The sequence below is a fragment of the Xenopus tropicalis genome, chromosome 7 (assembly GCF_000004195.4).
Source record: "Xenopus tropicalis strain Nigerian chromosome 7, UCB_Xtro_10.0, whole genome shotgun sequence".
In the NCBI taxonomy this organism is placed as follows: Eukaryota; Metazoa; Chordata; class Amphibia; order Anura; family Pipidae; genus Xenopus; species Xenopus tropicalis.
In genome coordinates this window covers 61,792,264-61,817,017 of record NC_030683.2, presented here as the reverse complement: position 1 = coordinate 61,817,017, position 24,754 = coordinate 61,792,264, and the positions used below count along the sequence as shown (strand labels likewise).

At 37.9% G+C, this 24,754-nt stretch overlaps 1 protein-coding gene across 9 annotated transcripts in view; it reads right to left on the bottom strand.

The window, feature by feature from the left end:
- Nucleotides 1-8,666: 8,666 nt before the first annotated feature.
- mapk8 (mitogen-activated protein kinase 8) overlaps nt 8,667-24,754 on the bottom strand; it is a 33,146-nt gene continuing 17,058 nt past the window's right edge. For 5 of the 9 annotated variants that reach the window (XM_012966152.2, XM_012966154.3, XM_012966155.3 and 2 more), the window contains 6 exons: nt 21,481-21,552; nt 17,454-17,636; nt 15,630-15,754; nt 14,797-14,860; nt 13,067-13,144; nt 8,667-10,248 (listed from right to left, as the gene is read on the bottom strand). In XM_012966152.2, the coding sequence (XP_012821606.1) occupies nt 10,106-10,248; nt 13,067-13,144; nt 14,797-14,860; nt 15,630-15,754; nt 17,454-17,636; nt 21,481-21,552 (665 nt within the window). In that variant the 3' untranslated portion in view covers nt 8,667-10,105. 9 annotated transcript variants of the gene reach the window in all.

The following is a 24,754-nucleotide window of genomic DNA, read 5'->3' as shown; positions in this document are numbered from 1 at the left end:
TGTAACTTATGGATTGTATAATGAATACACAATTCATATTCATTATGAATATTGGTTTAATTTCATGGTGATCTGTAACTCACAAAATCCATTTTCAGAATTCACGATGGTGAAAACACAATGTAATTTTAAAGGAATTGATAGTCAATGTGTTATATTAATTGACCCCCTCAGCTCCAGTTAATCATAAGATTGATATGGCTCTGGAAGTACAAATTAAAAAAAAAAAAATCAATCTGGCAAAACAGAGGTCTTTGTACAGTAAGGGGTGGATTCATCAAAATTTGGGGTTGCAAAGGCTATACCCATGTTATGTGATTTTTTGTTTATTGTAATGAAGAAATAATAAAAATTGTCAAATTTAAAAAAAATTTGGGGTTGCAGGGTTTTCTGTTTGAGAAAAATGCAAACACGGAATATGCCTGAGAAATTTTCTTCAGGACCTTGAATAGTCAAGAATTACCTGCAAAAAGTAACTCAGGAAATAAGAAATCAAATTTCTGTAGAAGCCAATGGGAATTTTCTCTAACAACTTATTTATTTTTATTTCAATTTACAATTTATTTCCAAGTTTATTGAACTATTCAAGATTTTCAGCCTGTTTAAAAAGTAATGGAACAATGTGATTTTTGCTTGTGTGAAAGTTTTTTCCATGAAAAAAAAAAACAAGTTGTGCATGTCTTATTTTTTTCACAATCCCCTTTTTTGCCTCAAAATTTTATAAACTGGCCACTGGCCAAATAAAGACTTTGTGGCATAGTACAGAAGCCAACAGCCTCCATTTCCAAAGTTTAATGCATCCATTGAAGTATTAAGGAAGCATATAAGGAACTACCATAACAATTTTAATGTAATATGAGCTTTATCTCATGAAGAAACTTTGCATATATAATCAATTAAACATTCTGTTTCTAAAATAATACTCTTCACAGTCCCCCTCTCAGCAATCTGTCTCTCTTCAGTCAGGTATTTTGAAACGGTTAGCTCCAATACATTGTCTAGACCGATGCTCTCCTATTTATTACATGTAATGTAATGGGGTTGTTTTCTCTGGAAAAGAGGCGCTTGCGAGGGGACATGATTACTCTGTACAAGTACATTAGAGGGGATTATAGGCAGTTGGGGGATGTTCTTTTTTTTCCCATAAAAAAACAATCAGCGCACCAGAGGTCACCCCTATAGATTAGAGCAGTGCTGTCCAACTGGCGGCCCGCGACCCCCCTCTGTGTGGCCCCCCACCTGTCTGGCTGCTTTGATGGCTTACTCCTGTGTAAGCTTTAAATGGTATCAGTACTGTGATTAACTGCCCCCCCTGCTGTAATCAGGCTGTATTGTTTAAATACCTTTTAATACCTGCATTGTTCTACCCCTGCAGTGTTCACACCTCAGTCTCAGGCTGTAATCACCCCCATTGTTCCCCTGTTCACACCTCAGGAGCAGTAGAAACCCACAAATAAACCCTGCACACTACAAAAAGAACATATACTGAGGTGGTACTGCAATTAAAACGTTTTTTAATATATAGTTATTGTGCAGACTGTAGGAGCAGTGCCAGCATTGTGTCACTGTAGGCTGCCTGTGTGTGCCATATACAGGCAGGGTAGGGAAGGCAGAGTATGGCACACACAGGCAGAGTAGGGCAGGCAGAGTATGGCACACACAGGCCAAGTTTGGCACAAACCAGCCAAGAATGGCACACACAGTGAAAGTATGGCACACGCAGGCAGGGTAGGGAAGGCAGAGTATGGCACACAGGCAGGGTAGGGCAGGCAGAGTATGGCACACACAGGCCAAGTATGGCACAAACCAGCCAAGAATGGCACACACAGTGAAAGTATGGCACGCAGGCAGGGTAGGGCAGGCAGAGTATGGCACACACAAAGGCAGGGTAGGGCAGGCAGAGTATGGCACACAGGCAGGGTAGGGAAGGCAGAGTATGGCACACACAAAGGCAGGGTAGGGAAGGCAGAGTATGGCACACACAGGCAGGGTAGGGAAGGCAGAGTGTGGCAGGTTTTTGCTGTACTACAACCATTAATATGGGTATGGTCATGTGATAACATGGGTGTGGTTTCAAGTGGGTGCAGTTTTAAAAAGGGGAGTGGTCAAAACTGGCTTCCATTATCGGCCCTCCACCACGTAGGTCGGAAAAATTCCGGCCCTCGGTACAACAGAAGTTGGACAGCACTGGATTAGAGGAACAGAGCTTCCATTTGAAGCAGCGTAGGTGGTTTTTCACGGTGAGGGCAGTGAGGCTGTGGGATGCCCTTCCTAGTGATGTGGTAATGGCAGACTCTGTTAATGCCTTTAAGAGGGGCCTGGATGAGTTTTTGAACAAGCAGAATATCCAAGGCTATTGTGATACTAATATCTACAGTTAGTATTACTTGTTGTATATATATAGTTTATGTATGTGAGTGTATAGATTGGTTAGTATAGGTTGTGTGTTGGGTTTACTCGGATGGGTTGAACTTGATGGACAATGGTCTTTTTTCAACCCTATGTAACTATGTAACAATACAGCATTTTGGAGTAAAATTATTTTGTAGAGTAAAAACGGTCTCTATGGGGCCTCTGAGATGATTAGGCCATAAAAATCCATTAGAGGGCCACATCTGGGCAATTTGCAACTGGTCTTGAATTTCTATTTTGGTTTTTGAATTATTACTCTTTCTATTTTACTTTTGTATCTGGTTTATTGGGGTTAGAGATACTTGAAAACCAGACACCATATTCATTCCAAGCTGGATTTTTATTCATTATTTTTATTTTGTACTCTCCTATTCATTTCCTCACTGTCATTGAAACTGATGTCTAGTTGTTGGCCTAAGCTGGCAACCAATTAGCTGCCAACCAATCAAAAAAAAAAAAAAAAAGAACCCAACAACTCCAAAAGGGGTACATACAGTGCCCTGCATAATAGTTCACTCCTTCAACTTTTCATATTTTGTGCTGCACAACCTGGAATTAAAATATAATAATTGTGGAAAATACATTACATACTTTGATAGTGCAAAAAACTCTTTATTGCAAAACAAATGTTAAATAAAATTTGCCCGTTTCATAAGCATTTCACACTCCCCCACCGAGTAGTTTTAGCATCATTATAGGCTGCTTTTTATCAGCAGGATATTATTAATTTTTGTGCCACAATGAAAAATTTAGTTGTGCAAATCAAATGCTCTAATGGCAATTAAAACAGTTTTAATTTCAGGTTGTAACAAAATAGGAAATAGCTTTAAAAAGTAAATACGTATGGAAGGCACTGTGATTCAAAAACCACAGAAAAAGCTCAACATAACACTACATTTTAGATTACTAAAATATTAATCACAAAAAAACTTAAAATTATCTCTCCGTAAATAAATCTTATAGAAACTAAGCATTGCTGTTTTAGAGTAATTATTTGGTGAATTGATCTGTGTTAATTCCCACAATTAATTTTTATATTTATTTCTGAGATGAGACACAATAAACACATGCAAAACTGATTTCTTTACCAAAAGAACACAACTAGTACAACCTACACCAAAAGCCAGTTTACATACCAGTATGTTTTGTACTATAGAGCACTTATAGAAAATTCTCAGAAACATAATGCGTATGCACAGTAAATTTTTGGTGGCATCGAACCTATAACACGTCATTTCCACCATGCTACAATCTGATATTTAGATTACCTGTGCATACACAATTTACCCTGCATAATGGTCTCCTGTAATCCAAAACAGTCACACCAAAGGGGGAAGGAAATGGGTTGTTTACTGGTAATCTAACATTCTACTTTGCAAGGACCAAACATGGAGTAGTTTGACTCCTTGTGATTAAAACAATAGGCAAAAAAAAATGAAAAAATGTTCAGCACAAGCACTATGTATGTATGTGTAAAGCACTATGCACTGAATTTATGCTAAACAAATGTACTGCATAATCTAAATTGGAGACAATAATTGCAAGTTCCTGAGCTACACTGATTGCATTTAGATTATATACAGTAAGTAAAGCCCTTCTAGTTGGACTTTTTGTAAGTATCCCTTTTTTCCACTTTACTTGATAATGTCGAATTAAGAAGCCACACAACCCATGGTATGGCTCACCCCTGGTAGTGAATTTTACCTAGTCCTTTACAAGTCCTACAGTTTGAGACAGTGGGAAGAAGCACTTTATGGATTGAGAACTAAAACTTAAGACTTGCTGGTTAATGATAATAATTGCTGTGCACCAGAAAAATGTCCCATATCTCGTTGTATAATCTGTACAGAGAGATACTGTATATAAAGTGTTCACCATATCATTCAATTTGTCCTGCCAGACTGTGTTGCAACCTTTTCCAGTAGAATTTGCACAAACATGATTACTGATACACTCGTGAATTATAACCTCAAATCACCACAATTTACCATTGTATTGTATGCATTTTTTTTTTTTTTGCACGAGGATAATTAAACTGAAATACTTGGGGAAATATACTGCTTTGAACATAGCAAGCAATTAAGTAGCATTGTTCCAGCAGCTGCCTGTAAAGACAGTTAAGGCTGATGGCAGACGTGGCGTAGGGCTGATATTTTCGGCAAGAGGAAAACCGCTTGGCGAAAATACAGCCCTACCCCTGCTACATGTGCCTGCACCCGAATGAATGAGATAAGCTCGGGTGCAGGCACATGTAGCCGATATACACAAAAAAACGCGAGAGAATGCAAAGCCTTGCGTTTTCATGTGTATATCGGCTACATGTGCCTGCACCCGAGTGTATCTCATTCATTCGGGTGCAGGCACAAGTAGCAGGCGTAGGGCTGTATTTTCGCCAAGCGTTTTTCCTCTTGCCGAAAATATCAGCCCTACGCCATGTCTGCCATCAGCCTAAGAGTCTGTGGGATAGGTCACACAGATGCTACTATTATAGAAATAAGTCTGTATCCAGAAGTTTAACTGAAACTTAACTGAACTAAAAAATAATTTTTTGCCTATTAAAAGAAAACATAATTTTAAGCAACTTTGCATCATACATTCATTAAATATTTGTAATGGTTTTTGAGTTATTTCTTTATATAACCACTATTTAAAGCAGTATCTGCCTGTCCTTTTCTATTCTCTGCCCTGGTGGCTCTGACTGTTAAAACAGTGTAACACAAGGCAGCAGACTGACAGACCTGTCTTGCTGGAGGAGCCTGGCATTTGCAGTTTAAAAAGGAGTTCAGCAAATGCTGCTCTCAATAGAAATTACATTTACAAATAACTTTTAAAGCACTAATAATGTTTAATAAAATGATATTGGAAAGTTGCTTAGAATTATGTTTTCTTAGGCAAAAATGTATTTTTGGGGGTGACTTCCTTTAACAGCAATGGACCCGCGATAAATCTGTGCTTGACACCAGCAGTAACGTGAATCACCAGTGGTGAATCATACTTGCACATAACATACATACATACATACATGTTCTCTTACGGGCAATTCATATTACTGCTGGCAGGAAGGAAATTAGGTTCATTTTATCACCTGCAATAGCACAGATTAACCACAAGTGCCACTGACCTTAAGGTCTGAATTATTTTAAAATACATATCTAATCTTTAAACCTATGATTGTTATACTTCCCCCACCCTCACATCTGCCTAATTCTGACATCACAAGTCCTTCATGCTCACTTGCCCTCTTAACCGCTCAACTTTCTTTACCTCTTTATAATTTTAGTTTGGTTCTTTAAAGAATAAGTAAACCTTTTTTTTTTGTTCTATGAGTAAAATTACTCTAAACAGCCTCCAGAATTACCTACCTTTGTCCCAGCATTCTCTCTGACCTGGGTTTTTTTTCGTTGCTTCCTTGTGCAGAGTGAAGCCCCGCCCCCACTTCCTGTTCAGTTCTCCCTTCAATTCGACAAAGTTGTCGGAGTGGAGAGCCTTCTGGGCATGCCTGGAGGCAGCAGGAGCCAGTCTGTGCATTAACCGTTTTTTTTATGAGAGACCTGAACAGGAAGTGGGGGCGGGGCTTCACTCTGCAAAGGAAGCAACAAAAAAGAATACCTTCTAACTGAGGAACCAGGTCAGAGATAATGCTGGGACAAAGGTAGGTAGTTCTGGAGGCTGTTTAGAGTAATTTTACTTATAGAAAAAAAAGGTAATAAGGTTACTTATTCTTTAACACTACTCTTTTCTTCAATAGATGCCTACTTCTTTTGCCTTAATATCACATTGTATACAACATATAATTACAATATCATGTGTGACTTCCTAACATCTCTATAATCTTACTTTTAACTCTTCGGACTCAGAGCTGCCATGGTTACTATGATGCATTTCTCTACTGATTCACAATTAACTTTATACAAACTTTTTTGAGCAAAAGATGAGTAGATAAACACACCAGGTGCCTGCTCACTCTTTTGTCAGCAAGAAATAACACCTTATCCTTTGCCTGTTACCTAAACCTTCATCAGTATGCAAATAAGACATTTTGGGCCCGATTCACTTAAGTCCGAAATAAGGAGTGCCATTTATAGCATGCGTTAAAAATCTTATCACTTCTTATTTTTCGCTCGATTCACTAAAAGGACACTTGTCATAATTAAGAAGCGATGTTCTTGGCGTTATTTATCTTGCGACGACATATTTTCAAGCAATATATTACGCATCACACAACATATTACACAGCACGTTGCTTGAAAATATGTCGTCGCAAGATAAATAACGCCAAGAACATCGCTTCTTAATTATGACAAGTGTCCTTTTAGTGAATCGAGCGAAAAATAAGAAGTGATAAGATTTTTAACGCATGCTATAAATAGCACTCCTTATTTCGGACTTTAGTGAATCGGGCCCTTTGTTTCTTATAACGTATGTGGTGAACTGACTGCAAGTAGTCCTTTGGTCTTTTTTTTCTAAATTACCGTAGCTTAATCTTGTTTAGTTTGGCATTTGTACGATTTTGTTGGTGCAGGGATCACAGATCACACAATGTGGTCTGAATTGAGGTCTTTCACATAAACAATAGAAAGCACAAACAGTGAGATCCATGACAAAAATAATTAAACAAAAAATATTATACCTTTATATTCAATGCACTTTCTATTTATAAGGGTCACTGAAGAAAACAGAAATCCCAAACACTGGAAAACCCCTTGATCTTAAGACTTAAGGGTTCTTTAGTGGCTGCTATGGACTTAGGACTGATCAGGTTTTACAAGAGAAACCTTTATCAGATGTTCCTTTATTGGGCCAAAAAACATTTTCTGTTTGAAATCCGCTAAGCTCCTTTAGTCAGTTTGTGACAGAAGAATGAAAATTAGTGACACCTTGCTAGGTTACCCCCACAATAAAGTCACCCCCCAAACAAGAAAATCTTTTTAATCAGACTGAGTTTCTTAAATATATTTATAAAGTTTTTGTTTATATGAAATAAAGAATAAAACTGGAACTAGTGTTCCTTTATACCTTTGTAGGACTTTAGTGTTATATAAATGAAAGCAAAAGAGGCAAAAGTTATTTACCAATAGTGGTATGAAATTACTTTCCCTATTTAGTGTGGAAATTAAATGTTATTAGAAATGAAACTAAGCAAGAATAGTTATAATTAAATCGCAGGAAAAACAATTTTAGTGGGAGTTAAAGAGATTGCCTTTAAGAGCTGACTTCACCTGACACCTTTATATCATGGTGTTGGTCTATGGAAATTCTCTCCCCTATAAAAGCAACAGTGGGGAGAGAAACACCTTTGCATGGTATGCTAGAAAACCTATACAGGATACATTATCCGGAAATCCATTATCCAGAAAGCTACAAATTATGGAATGGCCATCTCCCATAGACTCCATTTTAATCAAATAATTAAATGTTTTTTAAATTATTACCTTTCCTCTGTAATAATAAAACCATACTTTCTATTTGATCCCAACTAAGACATAATTAACCCTTACTGAAGGAAAACAATCCTTTTGGGTTTATTCAAAAGTTTACATTATTTTTTAGCAGGCAAATTAGAGAGGCTTCCGGTGGTTTTATTTGCCTTCCTTTGGATCAACTAGCAGTTAGACTAGCAGTTATATATAGGCATTATGGTTGAACGTGATGGACATACATATTTTTTCAACCTAACTTACTATGTTACTTATGGTATGGAGATCCAAATTATAAAAAGACCCTTTATCTGGAAAACCCAAGGTCCCAAGCATTCTGGATAACAGGTCCCATACCTGTAATTAAAAAAAATTACTAGAACTAGGGCATGTGCATTGTTCAGCCCCCTGTTTTTTGTATGTTTGTAGCCAAAGGAGCAGAACCCCTGATTTAATTATTTTGGGTATAACCCCCCATTCACACATTTGTGTATGCTAAGTATGGCATGTAACATTGATACAACTGAAGTCTAATAAAACCATTTCTTGGCAGGCATCTAAGAATTAATAATGCAAATATTGTGTATGTACTGCATTAAGGTATTTTTCTGATATGTTCAATAGTATTGCTTACTGTTATGAATACCTTTCATGTTTTTTAATACAATATACAACATGTATGAATGGGAGTGACCAATAATAAACCAGCATACAGAAGTATATAAACCTTTTCTAAATATAAACTAGCTTACTTCAGGCATCTCACATCTTAGTGCAATATTACTAATTCACAGTATTTAATAAGATATATGTAACAAAAATAATCTACTCAGAACATTTTTCCCAACATCGATAATTTATTACGAGTCAGCAATCATTTATATGTTGGTGCTGTTCCACCCGCCGATTCCTGCTACTGTCCTGCAAGTGAGGGCAGAACACACTTCATTAATTGATTGATCTGTTTGGCTATCGTAAACAGAAGAGGAATTTTACAAGCAGTGATACGATACATCTATACTGAGAAAAGGACTCTAACATGGTGAAGATTGCTCTTCCACGGAAGGTAAAGAAAGACTAAACCGTGGAGTTATAAAACATGTGTATCCAATGCACAGGCATAACAAGGGAGGCTATTCTGGTGCATTCATTCTCACGGATTAACAAAATTGTCAAGATGTGAGAAGCATTACATCTATTCTGAGTAACAAAGTCTTTTTTTGTTTTACCCATCTTGAATTAATATAAAATGCATTTTCTGCCAGGGGAGGGCACAATTAAGACTGCTGCCAGTGTCCATTTGTAAAATTTCACATTTGTCCTTAGAATAACCTCCAATCTTTTAAATTGAATGAAAATTATTATTCCATTTAAGGATGCAAATTAAAGCATGAAATATACATATATGCCTTTTTCCCACTATTTTTTTTTCCTACATTTTGTATCTGCATACCGCCTTGTTCCCAGAGGTGGCAGCTGCACATTACAGTGCAATGTGTTGGTAGGAAGATATAAAAGGCTGTTTCCGCTCAAAAGACAGAATTCTGTTTTGTCAGTTAATCCAAAGCAATACAACAAACAAAAGAAATGTTTTACAGATTTCAAGGCATTGTAAGAGTGGATGCACCAACACCTTAGTTGCCACAGCTTGATAACACGATCAGAAGTAAATAGAAAGCTCTGCCTCCCTTAGGATTACTGGCGCATTATGTATGAAAATTACTCCCAATACGAAAAATTAAATTAATAAAGATATGGAACAAATCTGTATAATTCTAGAAGAAAAAAAAACATAAAAACTGAGCAGCACCAGCAAGGAAACGGAAAAAAAAAAATTCAAGACAATCAGGACCAAAGTGACCTTTTCTCAAAAAGTTGGAGCGTAAAGCCCACCTCCCCACACAAAACAGAAATAAAAATACAATACATATTTATGGCAGCTTTTCTTTAAACCCTCCAGCACTTAAGTGTTCAAATTACAGCACTAAAATTAAAAATGAAACCACACCTCTAAACCAATTTAAATCTGGTGAAGAGTAAAGAGTAGTTAAGGCTCCTCTCCAGTACTTAAATTGTAACTGGAATCTAATCCATCTTTCAGACCATTGACTGCAATGCAATCACAAGTCTATGGCAGCTAAGGGGTTAATGATATTCAATATAAAATAATACAAGTGGCATTTTCCCCAGTCAAACTTTGCTACCCTAGAGGTCCCCACTACCTCCTCTCCCTGCCGCCTATATCCCTCCCTCCCACCCACCCCTCCGCCAATAAGTCATCGACAGCAACCCAGGGTTCCTGCAGAGGTTTCAAGGCTGCTGTCTGTGTCTGAGGGCAAAGTTGGATCTGTTGACATAGAGGAAGCGTCTGCTGATGAAGAGGAGGTGTGAGGCTGGGAACCATCAGTTACTGCTGCACCTGTGCTATGAGAAAACAGAAGGTAAACATTAGTTGCATTAGCAGGGTCTGGTAAAACCTGACCACCCCTCTTCATAAAAACCTAACTGTAAGGGGGCTACATGTAAGTTCCCAAGTACAGAAAATCAAACAGTAAATTAAGGAACAGGGCACACCAGAATAAAGGAAAATAGAAAAATGTTATTACATCTTAGATACATCTAAGATGTAATAAAGATTTTTTTCTATTTTCCTATATTTTGGTGTGCCCTGTTCCTCAATTTACTGCAAAGATTAGAGGGAGAATGATAGAAAAGCCTTTAAAAGGCCAGTAACATGATGTATAAAAGTCTCCTAAAAGCAATTACATATTTTTTCCTTTTTGTAAAGAAATTATATTCTTTGAAAATACCTATGTTTTTTTTTACAGATAGGTAAGCATGTATTTCAGCCTATGGAAAAGCTCTCAAAACAGACTAGTGTCACCTCCAATTGACTGAAATGGAAACTGTCAAATGCAGGCAGTAACCTTCCTGAAAAGTGCTCTAACGCACAGAAGTGTCAGTTTCTTCTTTCCACTGAGGTCAAAGGGAAGAAGCATGGGCTTTTTTTAAAAAAATTTGTAGGTTCGTGACTGCCATTTTAATTGCTAACCGGCTACCTATGCTTCTTGGAAAAAAAAAAAAAATGACCAGCCCAGAGTACTTTATTTTGGAGGTTTGTGATTAGAATCTCTGGGGGGAAAAGAGGATGTCTAACCGAATATATATTTAGACATTATGTGTTGGTTCTAAAATTTGTATCACTTTCTGAGCCACACATTATTAGGTGTTCTACTGTTCAAAATATATATCAGGTGTGACTTTGTTTGGGTAACCGATAAAGATGTCTGAAAACCCCAGAGCAAATAGCATATAAACAATGTTAAAATATTAAGGCTTTAAAGTAATGTCTATGAAGATTCTCATTCATCCAGGTCATGATATACAGTATCTAGAAGAATTAAGTCTAAAACAACTGGACTTTTCTGAGTTTTTCTTGAAAACGTTTCACCACTCATCCGAGTGGCTTCTTCAGTTCAAATGTCTGGTAGGGAATTCCCCGGTATTTAAACTCTTGATGGTAGTACAGTCACAGACATCCAATCACAATGGTTCCATTGAAATTGTTCAGTTAGGTGTTAGCTGAAACTGACAGGTGTATGATAGGTATGATACAATCACAATGGTACCATGATTCTCATTGATGAAGATTTTAATCCTTCAAAGTACATGACTGGAAGTGTGACTTGTTGTGAAACCGCCGGGGTAAGGATGTCAAAGCGGCATTGTATGTAGGTGACAAGCGGTGTCTCAGGCCCCCTCCTCTGTTCAGGGATGGTTTTTCCAGGCTGGCATAAATGGCCTCTTTCACACCTCTTTCAAACCATCTGTCCTCTCGGTCCAAGATATGCATATTACTGTCCTCAAAAGAGTGACCTTTTTCTTTGAGGTGTAGATAGACTGCTGAGTCTTGTCCTGAGGAGTTCGCCCGCCTATGTTGGGCCATTCTCTTACAGAGAGGTTGTTTTGTCTCCCCAATGTATAAGTCAGAGCACTCTTCACTACACTGGACAGCATAGACCACATTACTTTTCATGTGCTTGGGTGTAGGGTCTTTAGGGTGCACCAGCTTTTGTCTCAGGGTGTTGCTGGGTTTGAAAAACACAGGAATGCGATGTTTGTTGAAAATTCTCCTAAGTTTTTCTGATGTTCCAGTGACATATGGGATGACTATTTCGCCTGCTGTGTTCCTCCCTTCTGTTTGTTGGTCTGGTCTTTCTGCTGGTCTTGGATTTGGTTTTGATGAAGGCCCAGTCTGGGTACCAACAAGTTTTCAGAGCTCCTTTTAGATGTTTATATTCCTTCTCCTTAGCCTCTGTATTGGATGCCACAGTTTCAGCCCGATGATGTAGAGTCCTAATAACACCCAGTTTCTGTTCCAAAGGGTGGTGGGAATCAAACAGCAAGTACTGGTCTGTGTGGGTGGGTTTCCAGTATACTTCAATATCCAGGTCCCTCCCCTCTTTGATAACTATAGCACAGTCCAAAAAAGCCAGTTTGTTGTCTTTCACATCTTCCCTTGTGAACGTGATGTTTTTGTCCACTGAGTTTATGTGTTTGGTGAAGGCTGGAACCTCGCGTGCTTTAATTTTGACCCAGGTGTCATCCACATATCTGAACCAATGACTTGGTGTTGTTCCCTTGAAGGTGTCCAGGGCTTTCTTTTCCTCTTCTTCCATGTAAAGGTTCGCTACAATTGGAGACACAGGCGAACCCATGGTCTATTTTTGTCTATAAAACTCAAGAGAGATCCAACAAGCAACTACAAGAAGAAGGTTCAGAAAAGTCCAGTTGTTTTAGACTTAATTCTTCTAGATGCTTTAAAGTAATCATTTTTACATCCAAAGGAGAATTTTTTTTTTTTTATTTATATGAACAATTTTGAATTTTGGTGTTACAGATATAGGACTTGTTATCCAGAATGCTTGGAACCTGGGCTTTTTTGTATAAGGGATCCTGCTGTAATTTGCATCTTCATTTGAAAAAAACAAACAAAAAAAATGTAAACATTAAATAACTAATTAATTCACTAAGGATTAATTATCTCTTAGTTGGGATAAAGTACAAGGTGCAGTTTTATTATTTCAGAGAAACGGAAACATGTTTTATATTATATGTTTCAAGTAAAATGGAGTCTATGGGAGATGACTTTTCAAAGTCTAAGCTTTCTGGATAATGGGTTTCTAGATAATAGATCCCGTAACTGTACTAGCTGTATAGAATATCATGTAACCAACCTAAAGGGGCTGGCTGCCCACGGATTACTCCATTCCTAGCTCTGTCCTCCCAGTCCAAAACCTCCTTGTAGATGAGCTCTGAAAATACAAAGAAAACAATATTTGTAAGCTTACTTGTCAGCATACTAAGCAATTAGTATGTTGTTACACATTATGAACAAGATCTGCAGAAAAACAACTCTGTTAGTTCTTCAATCAAATGGAAAGGTATAAACAAATTACATCTTTCTGTACTTAAAATGACTGTTTTTCAATTCCCACAACAAACAAAGAAGGTAAAGGTAATGCAGTAACTGGTTTTTGGGAAATATTTACTTGCATTACGTTTGGCTTTGATTCTTTGGGCATCTGGTGAGTAGGAGATCCTACTATTAAAAGGATACCATCACCTGCAGTCTTGTACCTTAATTAATTTTGTATCATTGCACAAATTAAGTTGGCAGTAGCACTTGCACTTTTGTGTTTTTAATGTGTGGGCATGTGTGCATTTTATATAAAATATTATACAGAAGTTATTGTGCCAGGATCTGGTGTTTGCTCTTCCCCACAGATTTTTTTTTTAATGTTCTATCTCAGTGCTGTCCAACTGGCAGTCTGCGACCCCCCTCTGTGTGCCCCCCGCACCTGTCTGGCTACTTTGATGGTTTACCTTTGTGTAAACTTTAAATGGTAACAGTACTGAGATTAACTGGCCCCCTGCATTGCTCACACCTCAGATTCAGGCTGCAATCCCCCTGTATTGTTTAAACATGTAATCCCCTGTACTGTTCAAACCTATTAATCTCTGCATTGTTCACACCTCAGGCTGTAATCACCCATATTGTTCACCTCTTCACACCTCAGACAGACTGTAGGAACAGTGCCAGCACTGCGACAATGTATGTACTACCTGCCCTATGCTGCCTGTGTGCACAAACACAGCATAGGGCAGACAACATGGCACACACAGGCAGCTAAGGGCAGGCAGGGTATGGCACACAGACAGCATAGGGTAGAGGCAGAGTATAGCACACACAGACAGGGTAGGGCAGACAGAGCATGGCACACAGGCAGCTACGGGCAGGCAGAGTATGGCACACACAGGCAGGGTAGGGGAGGCAGAGTATGACACACACAGGCAGGGTAGGGGAGGCAGAGTATGACACACACACAGGCAGTATAGGACAGGCAGAGTATGGCACACACAGGCAGCATAGGGCAGGCAGAGTACTGCCTGTGTGTGCCATACACTGCCTGTCCTATGCTGCCTGTGGGACTTGAACCTGGCAGAGGTTTGTTAGCAGTTGGAAATAGGCATTAAATGGTCTTTAAGGTGTGTAATTATGTGCTGGGGGTTGTTGTGCTATCCACAAGGGAGGAGAAGACGGCATATGGATTTAAGGGTGTATCTTAATATGACATAATATAATTCTTTCACATATGAATGATGGTAGATATCCCTGCAGTGAGGACCAAGCATTTGGGTTTTTGCTGCGCTACAACCATTGTGATAACATGGGTGTGGTTTGAAGTAGGTTTGGTTTAAAAAAGGGGAGTGGTCAAAACTGGCTTCCATTAGCAGCCATTAGCAGCTAGAAAAATTCCGGCCCTCGGCACCATAAAAATTGGACAGCACTGTTCCATCTGTTCTAATGTCTTGCCACCTAACCGGTTACAAACGTTTCAGATAACAAAAAGTTTAGATTTTAATAATATTGTTATGTGACAAGTCTCTTGCTCAGTTCTTCTACCTTTCCATTCTTCTATGGTATGTTCTCTCTCATCCAGTTGTTTGTCTGGGATCTTTGGTGGTGGCTGCAAAGGAAAACCATATGATTTACAAGGAAAATAGATAAAATGTGGTGTGCAGAAAATAAAGGTAGAAACAAAAATCTGAAAGCAAAATAAAGCAATAAAAAAAAAAAAAAAAAAAAAAAAAAAAAAACTCCCCCGCCAGCGCTGGGCTACCCGAACCGCGAGTAGCCCAGCGCTTCATGTTGGTAGGTGCACATGTGCATAATATATGATTTCCCCTCTCACTTAGTATGCGCATGCGGCAGACGTATGAGTGGTGAATGTAAATCACCCTCCTACGTCACACACATGAGGACAAGTTGCACTCGCAGCTGTATATATTAATTCCCCAATCTGGAGTGCAGACTCTATTAAACCATATCTGCAAATGCTCTTGCTTTTTTTACTGGTGTAGTGGTTTATACAGATTTTTACAAATACCAGCCTGCAGTATAACACAGAAAACATGAAAAAATGACCAAAAGCCATCAACCATTTAAAGCTAACCCCAACGTGCACACAAGACACACACAGACCCATCTATACACTCATTTACATAAACCATATATACCTAAAACAATACTAATTGTAGATTTTAGTATCACAATAGTCTTGGATACTATGCTTGTTCAAGAAATCACCCAGGCCCCTCTGAAAGGCATCAACGGAATCTGCCATCACTCGGAAGGGCATTCCACAACCTCACTGCCCTTACTGTGAAAAACCACCTACACTGCTTCAAATGAAAGTTTCGTTGGCCTCTGGCACACCAAAACTAAACATAACTTACTGCATCAGCTTCCAGGGGGTCATACCAAACATTGATATAAGGATGCTGCAAAGCTTCATCTACAGAAATTCTCTTGGATGCATCTATTACTAGCATTTTTGACAGCAGATCTCTGGCTTGGCTTGCTGTTCATGGAGAAATAGAAAACATGGATGTGTTTACTGTATTAAAATGAATAAAATACACATTAGCCAAGAATATCCTGTAAATTATATCCTTATAAACAGTGCTTAGTGATATCATCAGTTATAATTAGTGATGAGCAAAAGTTTTTTTTTGTCAGGCATGGATTTGCTGCAAAATTCTTATATTTGTCAACAGGTGGTACATTATTCACAAAACACATGCTTTTTTTGTTCCAGTGGATTATTCCCAGGTTAACAAATTTTCAACTCAAATCATGGCAACATTAATAAGAATCTCAGGAACTAAAAACCTGTTTATTCATATGTAGTAATTTTAATTTTAGATTGGAGCAGATATTATTATAATAATTTTATAAACCAAACTGGGCAAGGATTATTAGCAGGCAATATGCAATTGACACAAGCTAAAATCAATCAAATGAAAGTCTTCAAGGAAAAGTTATTTTATGAATATGCAAATGTACAGTAATCACATTTATTTGCCTAATAAAAGAAAACATAATTCTAAGAATCTTTCCAATATGAACTTATTAAAAATTTTCTATAAAAATTGCTATAGAAAGCAGCATTTGCTGTACTCCTGGTTCTTTTTTTTTAAACAGTGTTGCAAAGGTCAGTCTTCTCAAGCAAGACAGGTCTGTCAATCTGCTGGCTATTGTCAGAGCCACCAGAGCAAAGAATAGAAAAGGACAGACAAACTCTGCTTTTAATAGCAACCATATATACAAATAACTCAAAAAACCATTACAAATTTGCAATAAATGTATATTGCAACGTTGCTTAGATTTTTGTTTTCTTTTAATAGGCAAAAAAATTATATTCTGGGTCGACTTGTCCTTTAAAGGAGAAGGAAAGCTACCGAGGCATTTTATTGCTAATATCTTAGCCACAATAGTGCAAGCTAGAATGCTATATTTATTCTGCAGAATGCTTAACCACACCTAAGTAAACAGCGCTAGAAGCTCAATTTCTTTCTTTAAATATAGCAGCTGCCATTTTAGCTTGGTCTGAAGTCACTTCCAGGCAGCAGCATAGAGGCAGGGAACAGCTCTCAGCTCAAATTACAGCAGATATGGGCGGGGGAGAAGAGCAAACTGAGCAGGCTTGTGTCTGACACAGAAGATCATGTTTACACAATGGAAGAAAAGAAATGTGGTGTTTCTCTTCACTGAGGACTCACAAGAGCAGTTCTGTAAGTGTCTATGGCTGTATATACATAGATCTGTCTGATAAAGCTTAGTTAGTTTTTAACTTTCCTTCTCCTTTAAAGGCTTGTCTTTGACTTCCTATGGCATATAGGAATCTATCCCAGGTCATAAGTCTGTTCTGCTAGCCAGAATCGTTTGTATGCATATTTACACTCATTAGAAAGCAGTATATCAAGAATTAATATACACTTTAAATAAATTGCTCTAAACTTGTAATCTTCAAGCAAATTAAGACTTTCAGCTTTTATTCTACACCTTTTTCCGAATACTTCAGTGTTAAGCTTTTTTCAATAAGAAAGCAATGCAGATAGATAATGTATACATGTACTTAAATATGCAGACGTGGGAAATAAGAGCTGTATAATTGAGAACAGTTAATGGACAGATGAAATATATGTAAAAGAAGGGGTTGAAGAGAAGAAAAAGTGAGAATGGAAATTAGCAATTACAACATAAATATCACTCCTTACCTTTCAATTTGTTGTGCTCAGAGTCTGCAGGGAATAAAACATCAGGAAAGAGTTTCTCAAAGCTGTACCCAGCGTATTTGGGTCTATTTTCTACATATGTCCTCACAGTTGGCTGTAATTTTTTCATAAACTCTGGACATGGTGTCCCCAACTGTTCAATTACTTTATTCCACTGGTCGATATCTGGAGTAAAGGCTCAGGAAAATCTTGAGCGAAGAACAATATGAGTGTTCCATTTCAACACAATTTCTCATGCACTGCAAAGTTAATGCTATAAGCTATATCAATAAATATATGTGTATGTCAATAAATAACGAGAGCATATACATGCACAACTCCTTGTTTCCAAAATATGACATGAGCAAAACATTAGCAACACTACTTCCACATAAATGTATCTACAAAGCAGAGTGTTCAGAGCCCAGCATTCTCCATAAAATGAATGCTGCCTCTGAAGAACAAAAGCACAGAACAAAATTGAGCTGAACTATAACATTTGAACAATAAATGTACAGTGTTAATCATACTGTAAAATTCCTCTAGTGTTTGTCAAGAATAAATACTAGATGCTTACAAAGATAACATGCCTAACATTTTGGCACCTACCCCCCCCCAGTGATTCTCCTTTAAATCTGTAAAGTAAATCATATTTTCCTTTTATATATATACTCAAGATGATAGTAAACAATTTTTTCTGTTATTATTAATCTAATTGTGCGGTATGGCTTGGCAAATATGGAACACTTGGCCTTTGTATAAGCTACCTGCCCAGGTTTTTTTATTTAAACAAAAGAAGTGTTAAAGGAGAAAGAAAGGTAAAAACTAAGCAAGCTTTATCAGAAAGATCTATGTAAATACAGCCATAAGCACTCACAGAAATGCTTCTCTGAAAAAAAGATTAATTGTGTCTGTAATTCCTGTGCTAGAGACATGCAGCTTTCTGTTCTTTGCTCTTTCCTGCTCCCCCCTCCCTCAAAAATGCTAAGAACTCACTCCCCCCCCTTAGGAATGTGGATCTGAGCCAATCAGCAGGAAGCGGACTCCTAGGGGCAGTTAACTAAGACACGAACACTCGAAGCGCTCATTCGAATGCTCCGAGTGTATTTTCGGCGAATTTTTTGACGCCCACGTGACTTTTTCGTACGATTGCACGAAAAAAAACTGTTTTCCCGCTGTTTACAATCGTTTGGTACGAAACTTTGTGACTTTCGGATCGCCAATACGATATTATCGTGACTAATACTATTTTTTTCGTAAGCATTTTCGTGACATTTGCAATCTTCAGAAATTTTTGTATCTAATCCGAATTTATCCCATTCGGGATTCGAACTCGCGTTTTCATGAATGTGCCGCATAGTCTTACTAACTGAGCATGTTCACTTACTTGGTCTGCATGTCTGTGCAGGAGTGAGGCATTATGGGAACTTTCTTTACACAGCTCAGCATTTTTTCTTCCTGTTTGGCTTCAGATCTTATGAACAGGTGAAATATGGGGAGACCTAAGGGCACTATTGAGACAACTGAAGGTATGCCTGCAGCTTGAGATTAACGCTTTACTAGCCTTTCCTTCTCCTTTAAGGACACACAACAGCTAAAAAATCCATTGGCAATGCCTATTAAGCTTGTCTGACAAGGAAAGGGATTATAATTTCTTACCTGATATCTTGATTCCTGTTTACAGAAAAATGCACTGGCCTGGGGTACTTTTGTAGGAGAACCTGGCCCAATATGCACACACGCACAGTAGAATGAAAAGCTGGATTTTTGCTTCTAAGCTGGGCTTTTCATTCTACTGCACATACACACCTGGACCAGAAGATGATGATGGCAGTGTGGTGCTCCTGCAGTATTACCCTGGTCTAGTGCACTTTTCATTGAATAGGAGCACCAACCTGGAATATCACAAGAGATTATCCCTTTCTTTTTTCTGTAAGTACTATTTGAAGCTGACTAGGATCATGGGGAGGAATAGTACAGGTATAAGATCTCTTATCTGGAATTAATTGGACTGGGGTTTCCAGATATACCCTTTTTCACAATCTAAATCAAGATATCTTGGCTACAAAGAACAAACATTAAATAAACCCAAAAGGATTGTATTGCAACCAATACAGATTCATGCAGCCTGTTAGGATGAAAAACAATTAAAAAGCACCATTATATAATTACTCAGAAAAAGAAATAATCTAAAATAACTGGCCTTCCCGTAATTTAGAACTCACAGGAATCTGTTTCCAGATAAGAGATCCCCTACCTCTACTTACAACATGAGTGATTTAACATCACATATATCTTCAGATCTGCCATCCATATAACCAGCAAGTAACAATTATATTCTGCACTAGTAGGAAATTTACAAACATCCCAGGTCAGAAAAGGCTATCTATATTCAGAGAAATATCACATTACACATTACAAAACTAAAACACAATTCAAGGGCTCATTTACTAATGAAAGCATGTAAAAGTGGACAAAATTATGTTTTTTACCCACAGAATTATTTACCAGGATTCCAATGCAGTCACTAAGTAGCAAGTGATGTTACTTTTGAGCAATTGTGTTTTGCTGGTGTGGATGTGAGTTCAATGGCCTGTTATTCATTCCTATGCAAGTAATTTACACATGTAAATGGAAGCCTTGGAAGAAAAACCGCTTGAGATAGGTGTTAATTCCTGAGGTTACCCTGTGTCTGTGCGCCTTGTACTTGGCACCTTCCAAAGTAGGCACAAAAAATATTTCAGCACAAGATGAAAGCATAGAGGATTGTTTATAGGCACAAGTACCTTGTAGCCTAATGGATGCAATTTTGCACACAATTTGTTGTCTGCACTTGCATTAGTAAATACACCCTTTTGTCATTTTAAAAATTTTGGGGGACCATTTAAGATTTGCAAATCTGTGGAAGCAGTACAATGATGCTTGTAATAACGCAATGAAAATCTTGATTTGCATTTTTAGAAATATGTTTGCTACTACATCGCTTTGAAGAAACCATGACAAGTAACATTTATTTTTTAGGAAAAATCAATTATTTTAACTTTCATAAGAGGGAATCGAACACATGGTTGAATGGTTTATGGTTGAACGTGATGGACGTATGTCTTTTTTCAACCCAACTTACTATGTTACATGCTTCAAAAAGCTGAAAGACATTCTAAACTGGGAATCAGAAAATCATTTTATTATTGTTTATGTTAAGCTTCTGTAATAACAGCTTGTGGTGTAGTAACCACACTACATATGGCAACATTGTTTGGCTGAAACTATAAAGCACAAAGCTTGCGATAGTATATTTGCCTTTTATAGTGATAAATATATATTTATATATGTGATAGTATGATATTTGTCTTATTTTACTTTGTAAAAGTTGTATGCAAGTAAAGCATATTTTCAAATTGGCCAATATGGCAGTGTAAGCATAATAATGCAACGCATTAAAGTGATAGTATCACATTCAAATTTCAACAGAAACCTTTTACTGTACCTACATTAACCCTACTGTTGCTCATGTCTTCTAATGGAGGTGCCCCCTACAGGCTTGGAAGATAGCAAATTACTTGCACTAGGGGGTGGATCAATATTCTGATTTGTTCTTCAGAACATTGCCCAACTGCCACCACTCATGAAACTGCTCTGCTTCAAGTCATGTTGGAGACCAACAAAGTTTAGCGAGTGGTGAGCTGGGGTGAGGCAGGGGTTCCAACGTTAGAAAACCGGAGCAACACATGAGTTTACATAGTCATAATGACATGTTCCTGGTAACTTACTAGACTAATATTACCAGTGGGCAAGAACAGCTTAATAGGCAAATCGCTACAACTGCATATATCTGATTCCAAGCTCTCAAAGTTTCCTGGCCTTTTATTTTAATGTATGAAAACCTAAATAACTTACGACTGTGATATAGCAAATGTACCAAATTATATTTTGTAACTTGCTTGAAGCCCTAAACCAGGCTGTAAATTGTGGGTGGGTATCAGCTTGATAGGGAGGAGTGATGGTCCCTAGATGCCAATGGGAAGGATACGGTCTGTGCCGGGGAATAACACACCACCTTTGATCATCTCTCCCAAGATGCAACCCACTGACCAAATGTCAACTGAAAACAAAATGCAAGGGAATTAACAAAAGCGGGGCCGTTTGTTAATAAAAGAGTTTAAAAAAAAAATGAAAGGCTTAAGAAGGGGGAGATAGAAAGAGCTGTGTCTACTTTATTAGCTTTCCACTTATCCCATAGTCATAGGCATTCTAGATACTACTGACAGTAAATGATCTCACATTTTTCCAGCAAACCATTATGTCCTAAGCCTACCTTTAAACCTTTGTCTCAAAATGTTAATAATTTTTCAGTTCCTCATTCTAATTTGGATAAGATCCGCGGGTGCTTTATAGGGAAAGAATAAGTTGCATGTCAAACTAGACCATTGGTTTCCTGTAAACTGACACAAAGACAACACTGTTGGAAATGACTACCAAGCAAAGCAGCCAGGTCCATAACAATTATATTAATAGACAGTGTCCCCAAAGAATTATGAGGCCCCATACTACTAGACTAGGGACCCCAATTACTAGCCCATTGGTCACTGGGGTAGAAAACCCTACCAACAAGTAAAATGGGGGGCCCGATGAGAAAAAAAAATGCCCCAAGCACATGAATACCATGTGATGATGCTCCCGTCATGACTCCTTGTGTTGAAATCCTGCCCACAACCCACCCAACACGATTCACTCCTTTCACAACTTGCTTACCACACTTTTGGCCTCCTCTGCTACAGGGACCCTGACATCACCCCTGCAACCCTGAAGGTGGCTTTGTTAATAGAGCACATTGGAGTCTATGGTTAGCATTTGAAAGCTATGAACCTGTACAGTGGCCACTGCAATCAGCATCACACTTTTTTTTGCACAGGTAAAAACAGTCTAAAAATCAGAATTGTACATATATGCATAAGTATATGTATAAAAGTATTCTACAGCAGACAGCTACAAGCTTCATTTTTCTCAGTTGCCAGAACCCTTTTACAGAAGCTTGCTGTGTGTTTCACTCTGATAACCCTCATCCAGAACTGAGAGTATAGCAGTAATGCCTTTAAATGTTGTCATCCGTGAACAAAATATAAACCAGCAGTAGGTCTAAATAACATTACCTAACCCCCGATAAAGCAATGCAATTTTGTGATACTTTAAACATTATTTGCATTAAAAATAACCAAAACCTACATACAAAAATAGTTTTATGGCTTTAACTTCACAAAACCTAGCACAACTGACCTTATAAACAAACATTAACCTTTCCAGCTGTCATGCATTTTGAGGTGTGCAAGGATACAGTCCCTTCCAGGAAAGAGAATCTTGTGGCATATCATTTCTCCCATAATGCAACCCACCGACCACAAGTCCACTATGAGTGTGACAGCACAAAGGGGAAAAAGATGGTGGTAGGGGAAAAAAAGCAATAGCAAGATAAAAAGAGGTGTCAGTGAGAACAAGTGAACAGCCAAGTGCAGGCAGAACCTGAAAAAGGTGAGACAACAGCGTGGAAAAGACAGAAAAGCCAAGGGCAGCGCAAAGACATTAGCTGCTCATTAACGTCTTTGCTGCCAGAGTTATGTGGGTATGTTTGTTTTTTTTTTTAAACCGTAATATAGCAGCTAAGATGTTAATATAGAGATCAGTGATAGGCTTAAAGCGTGGCATCATACAGCAGGAGGCATTATGTGTGTAGCAAGATAACCCTTTGATTGCCAAAGTAACTAGCAATGCAATAGCAGTGATATTTCTGGCATTCAAAGGCTTAAAATGAAAAAACAACCCAAAAATTAAAGAAGCACTATAATCAAAACATAACTGTTTCATTCCTGATAGAAAACCTTCTGGTTGATAGTTTTATAAGTATGCTTTACAAGTATCTTTATAAAAGAAGAAGGCAATGTAAATCTAAATGCAATAAAGTGGGAAAGCCAAGAAATCTATAAAGCATTACAGACAGTTCTTAAACTTATTTGATGGTAGCATTTCTTTAAAAAGGGTTACAGAATTGTTGGAAATTCTTTCACTATAGCTCAGCAACACCCCACTGTACTATCAAAGAAATTGTTTTCTCCATTTAAATCTATTGAAAACAGTTCATGTAGATCATACAGAATAAACAATGACTTTACAAGGCTGCCTGTGCAAGCAGCTTTTACAGCAAAGTTTACAGCAATTTTGACAGCTCAACCCAAGACATGTTTACAGATGCCAGCTGAATGTCCAGTAGATTAAAAGTTGTACTTTTCTTTTTTCAAAATAAAGAGGATTTACTCAAGGCTCAATTATATCTATATTATGTAAAATAGTATAGTACAGGTATAGGACCCATTATCCAGAATGCTCGGGACCAAGGGTATTCCGGATAAGGGGTCTTTCCGTAATTTGGATCTCAACACCTTAAGTCTGCTAAAAAATCAATAAAACATTAATTAAACCCAATAGGATTGTTTTGCATCCAATAAGGATTATTTATATCTTAGTTTGGATCAATTCCAAGGTACCATTTTATTTCTACATAGAAAAAGGAAATCAGTTTTAAAATTCTGAATTATTTGATTATAATGGAGTCTATGGGAGACGGGCTTTCCGTAATTCGGAGCTTTCTGGATAACGGGTTTCCGGATAAGGGGTCCGATACCTGTATTGGTTTCACAAAGCTTATGGCAGGATCAGTTACACTGTACCTGAAAATATCATGTATATTTACAGCTCCCCTGACTTTAGACTACACATTGAAAGGACACCTTTCAAAGCGAAACTGTTTCACCAATTGGAGGTGTAAGTTAACAGAGCCCACATTCCACTTGGGGGAAACTAATTTTGCCAGAAAATGCCCCTACTGTGCACTGTCACCTGCAACTGGAGGAAGCTCTTGGTGGTGGCTGTGTGGGTTACATGCATGCTCATGAAGAGCAAGTTCCCTGCTGGTAAAAATAATATTGTTTCCCCAAAATGAAGCTCTGCAGGCTTTATTAGAATGCACTTCTGGCGGGGGGAACAATTTTGATATGATAGGTGCCCTTTAACTAGATGGAGTGGAAGAAGTAAGTCTAGACAAGGCAGAGCAAAGCTCTGAGATTTTTAAGTACATAAATGTATAAAATGTAAACCTATAATGTGACAAAAATATGAGTGCACTACAAAAGCCTGCCGAGAAAAATAAATGGCGAGTAATGCAGCAGTAGTAATACAGGAGTATTTTTATTACAGAAGGCACCCACATTGGGAATAAACCCCTGAAATGCCGGCCTTGCTCTACAATCCCTGCA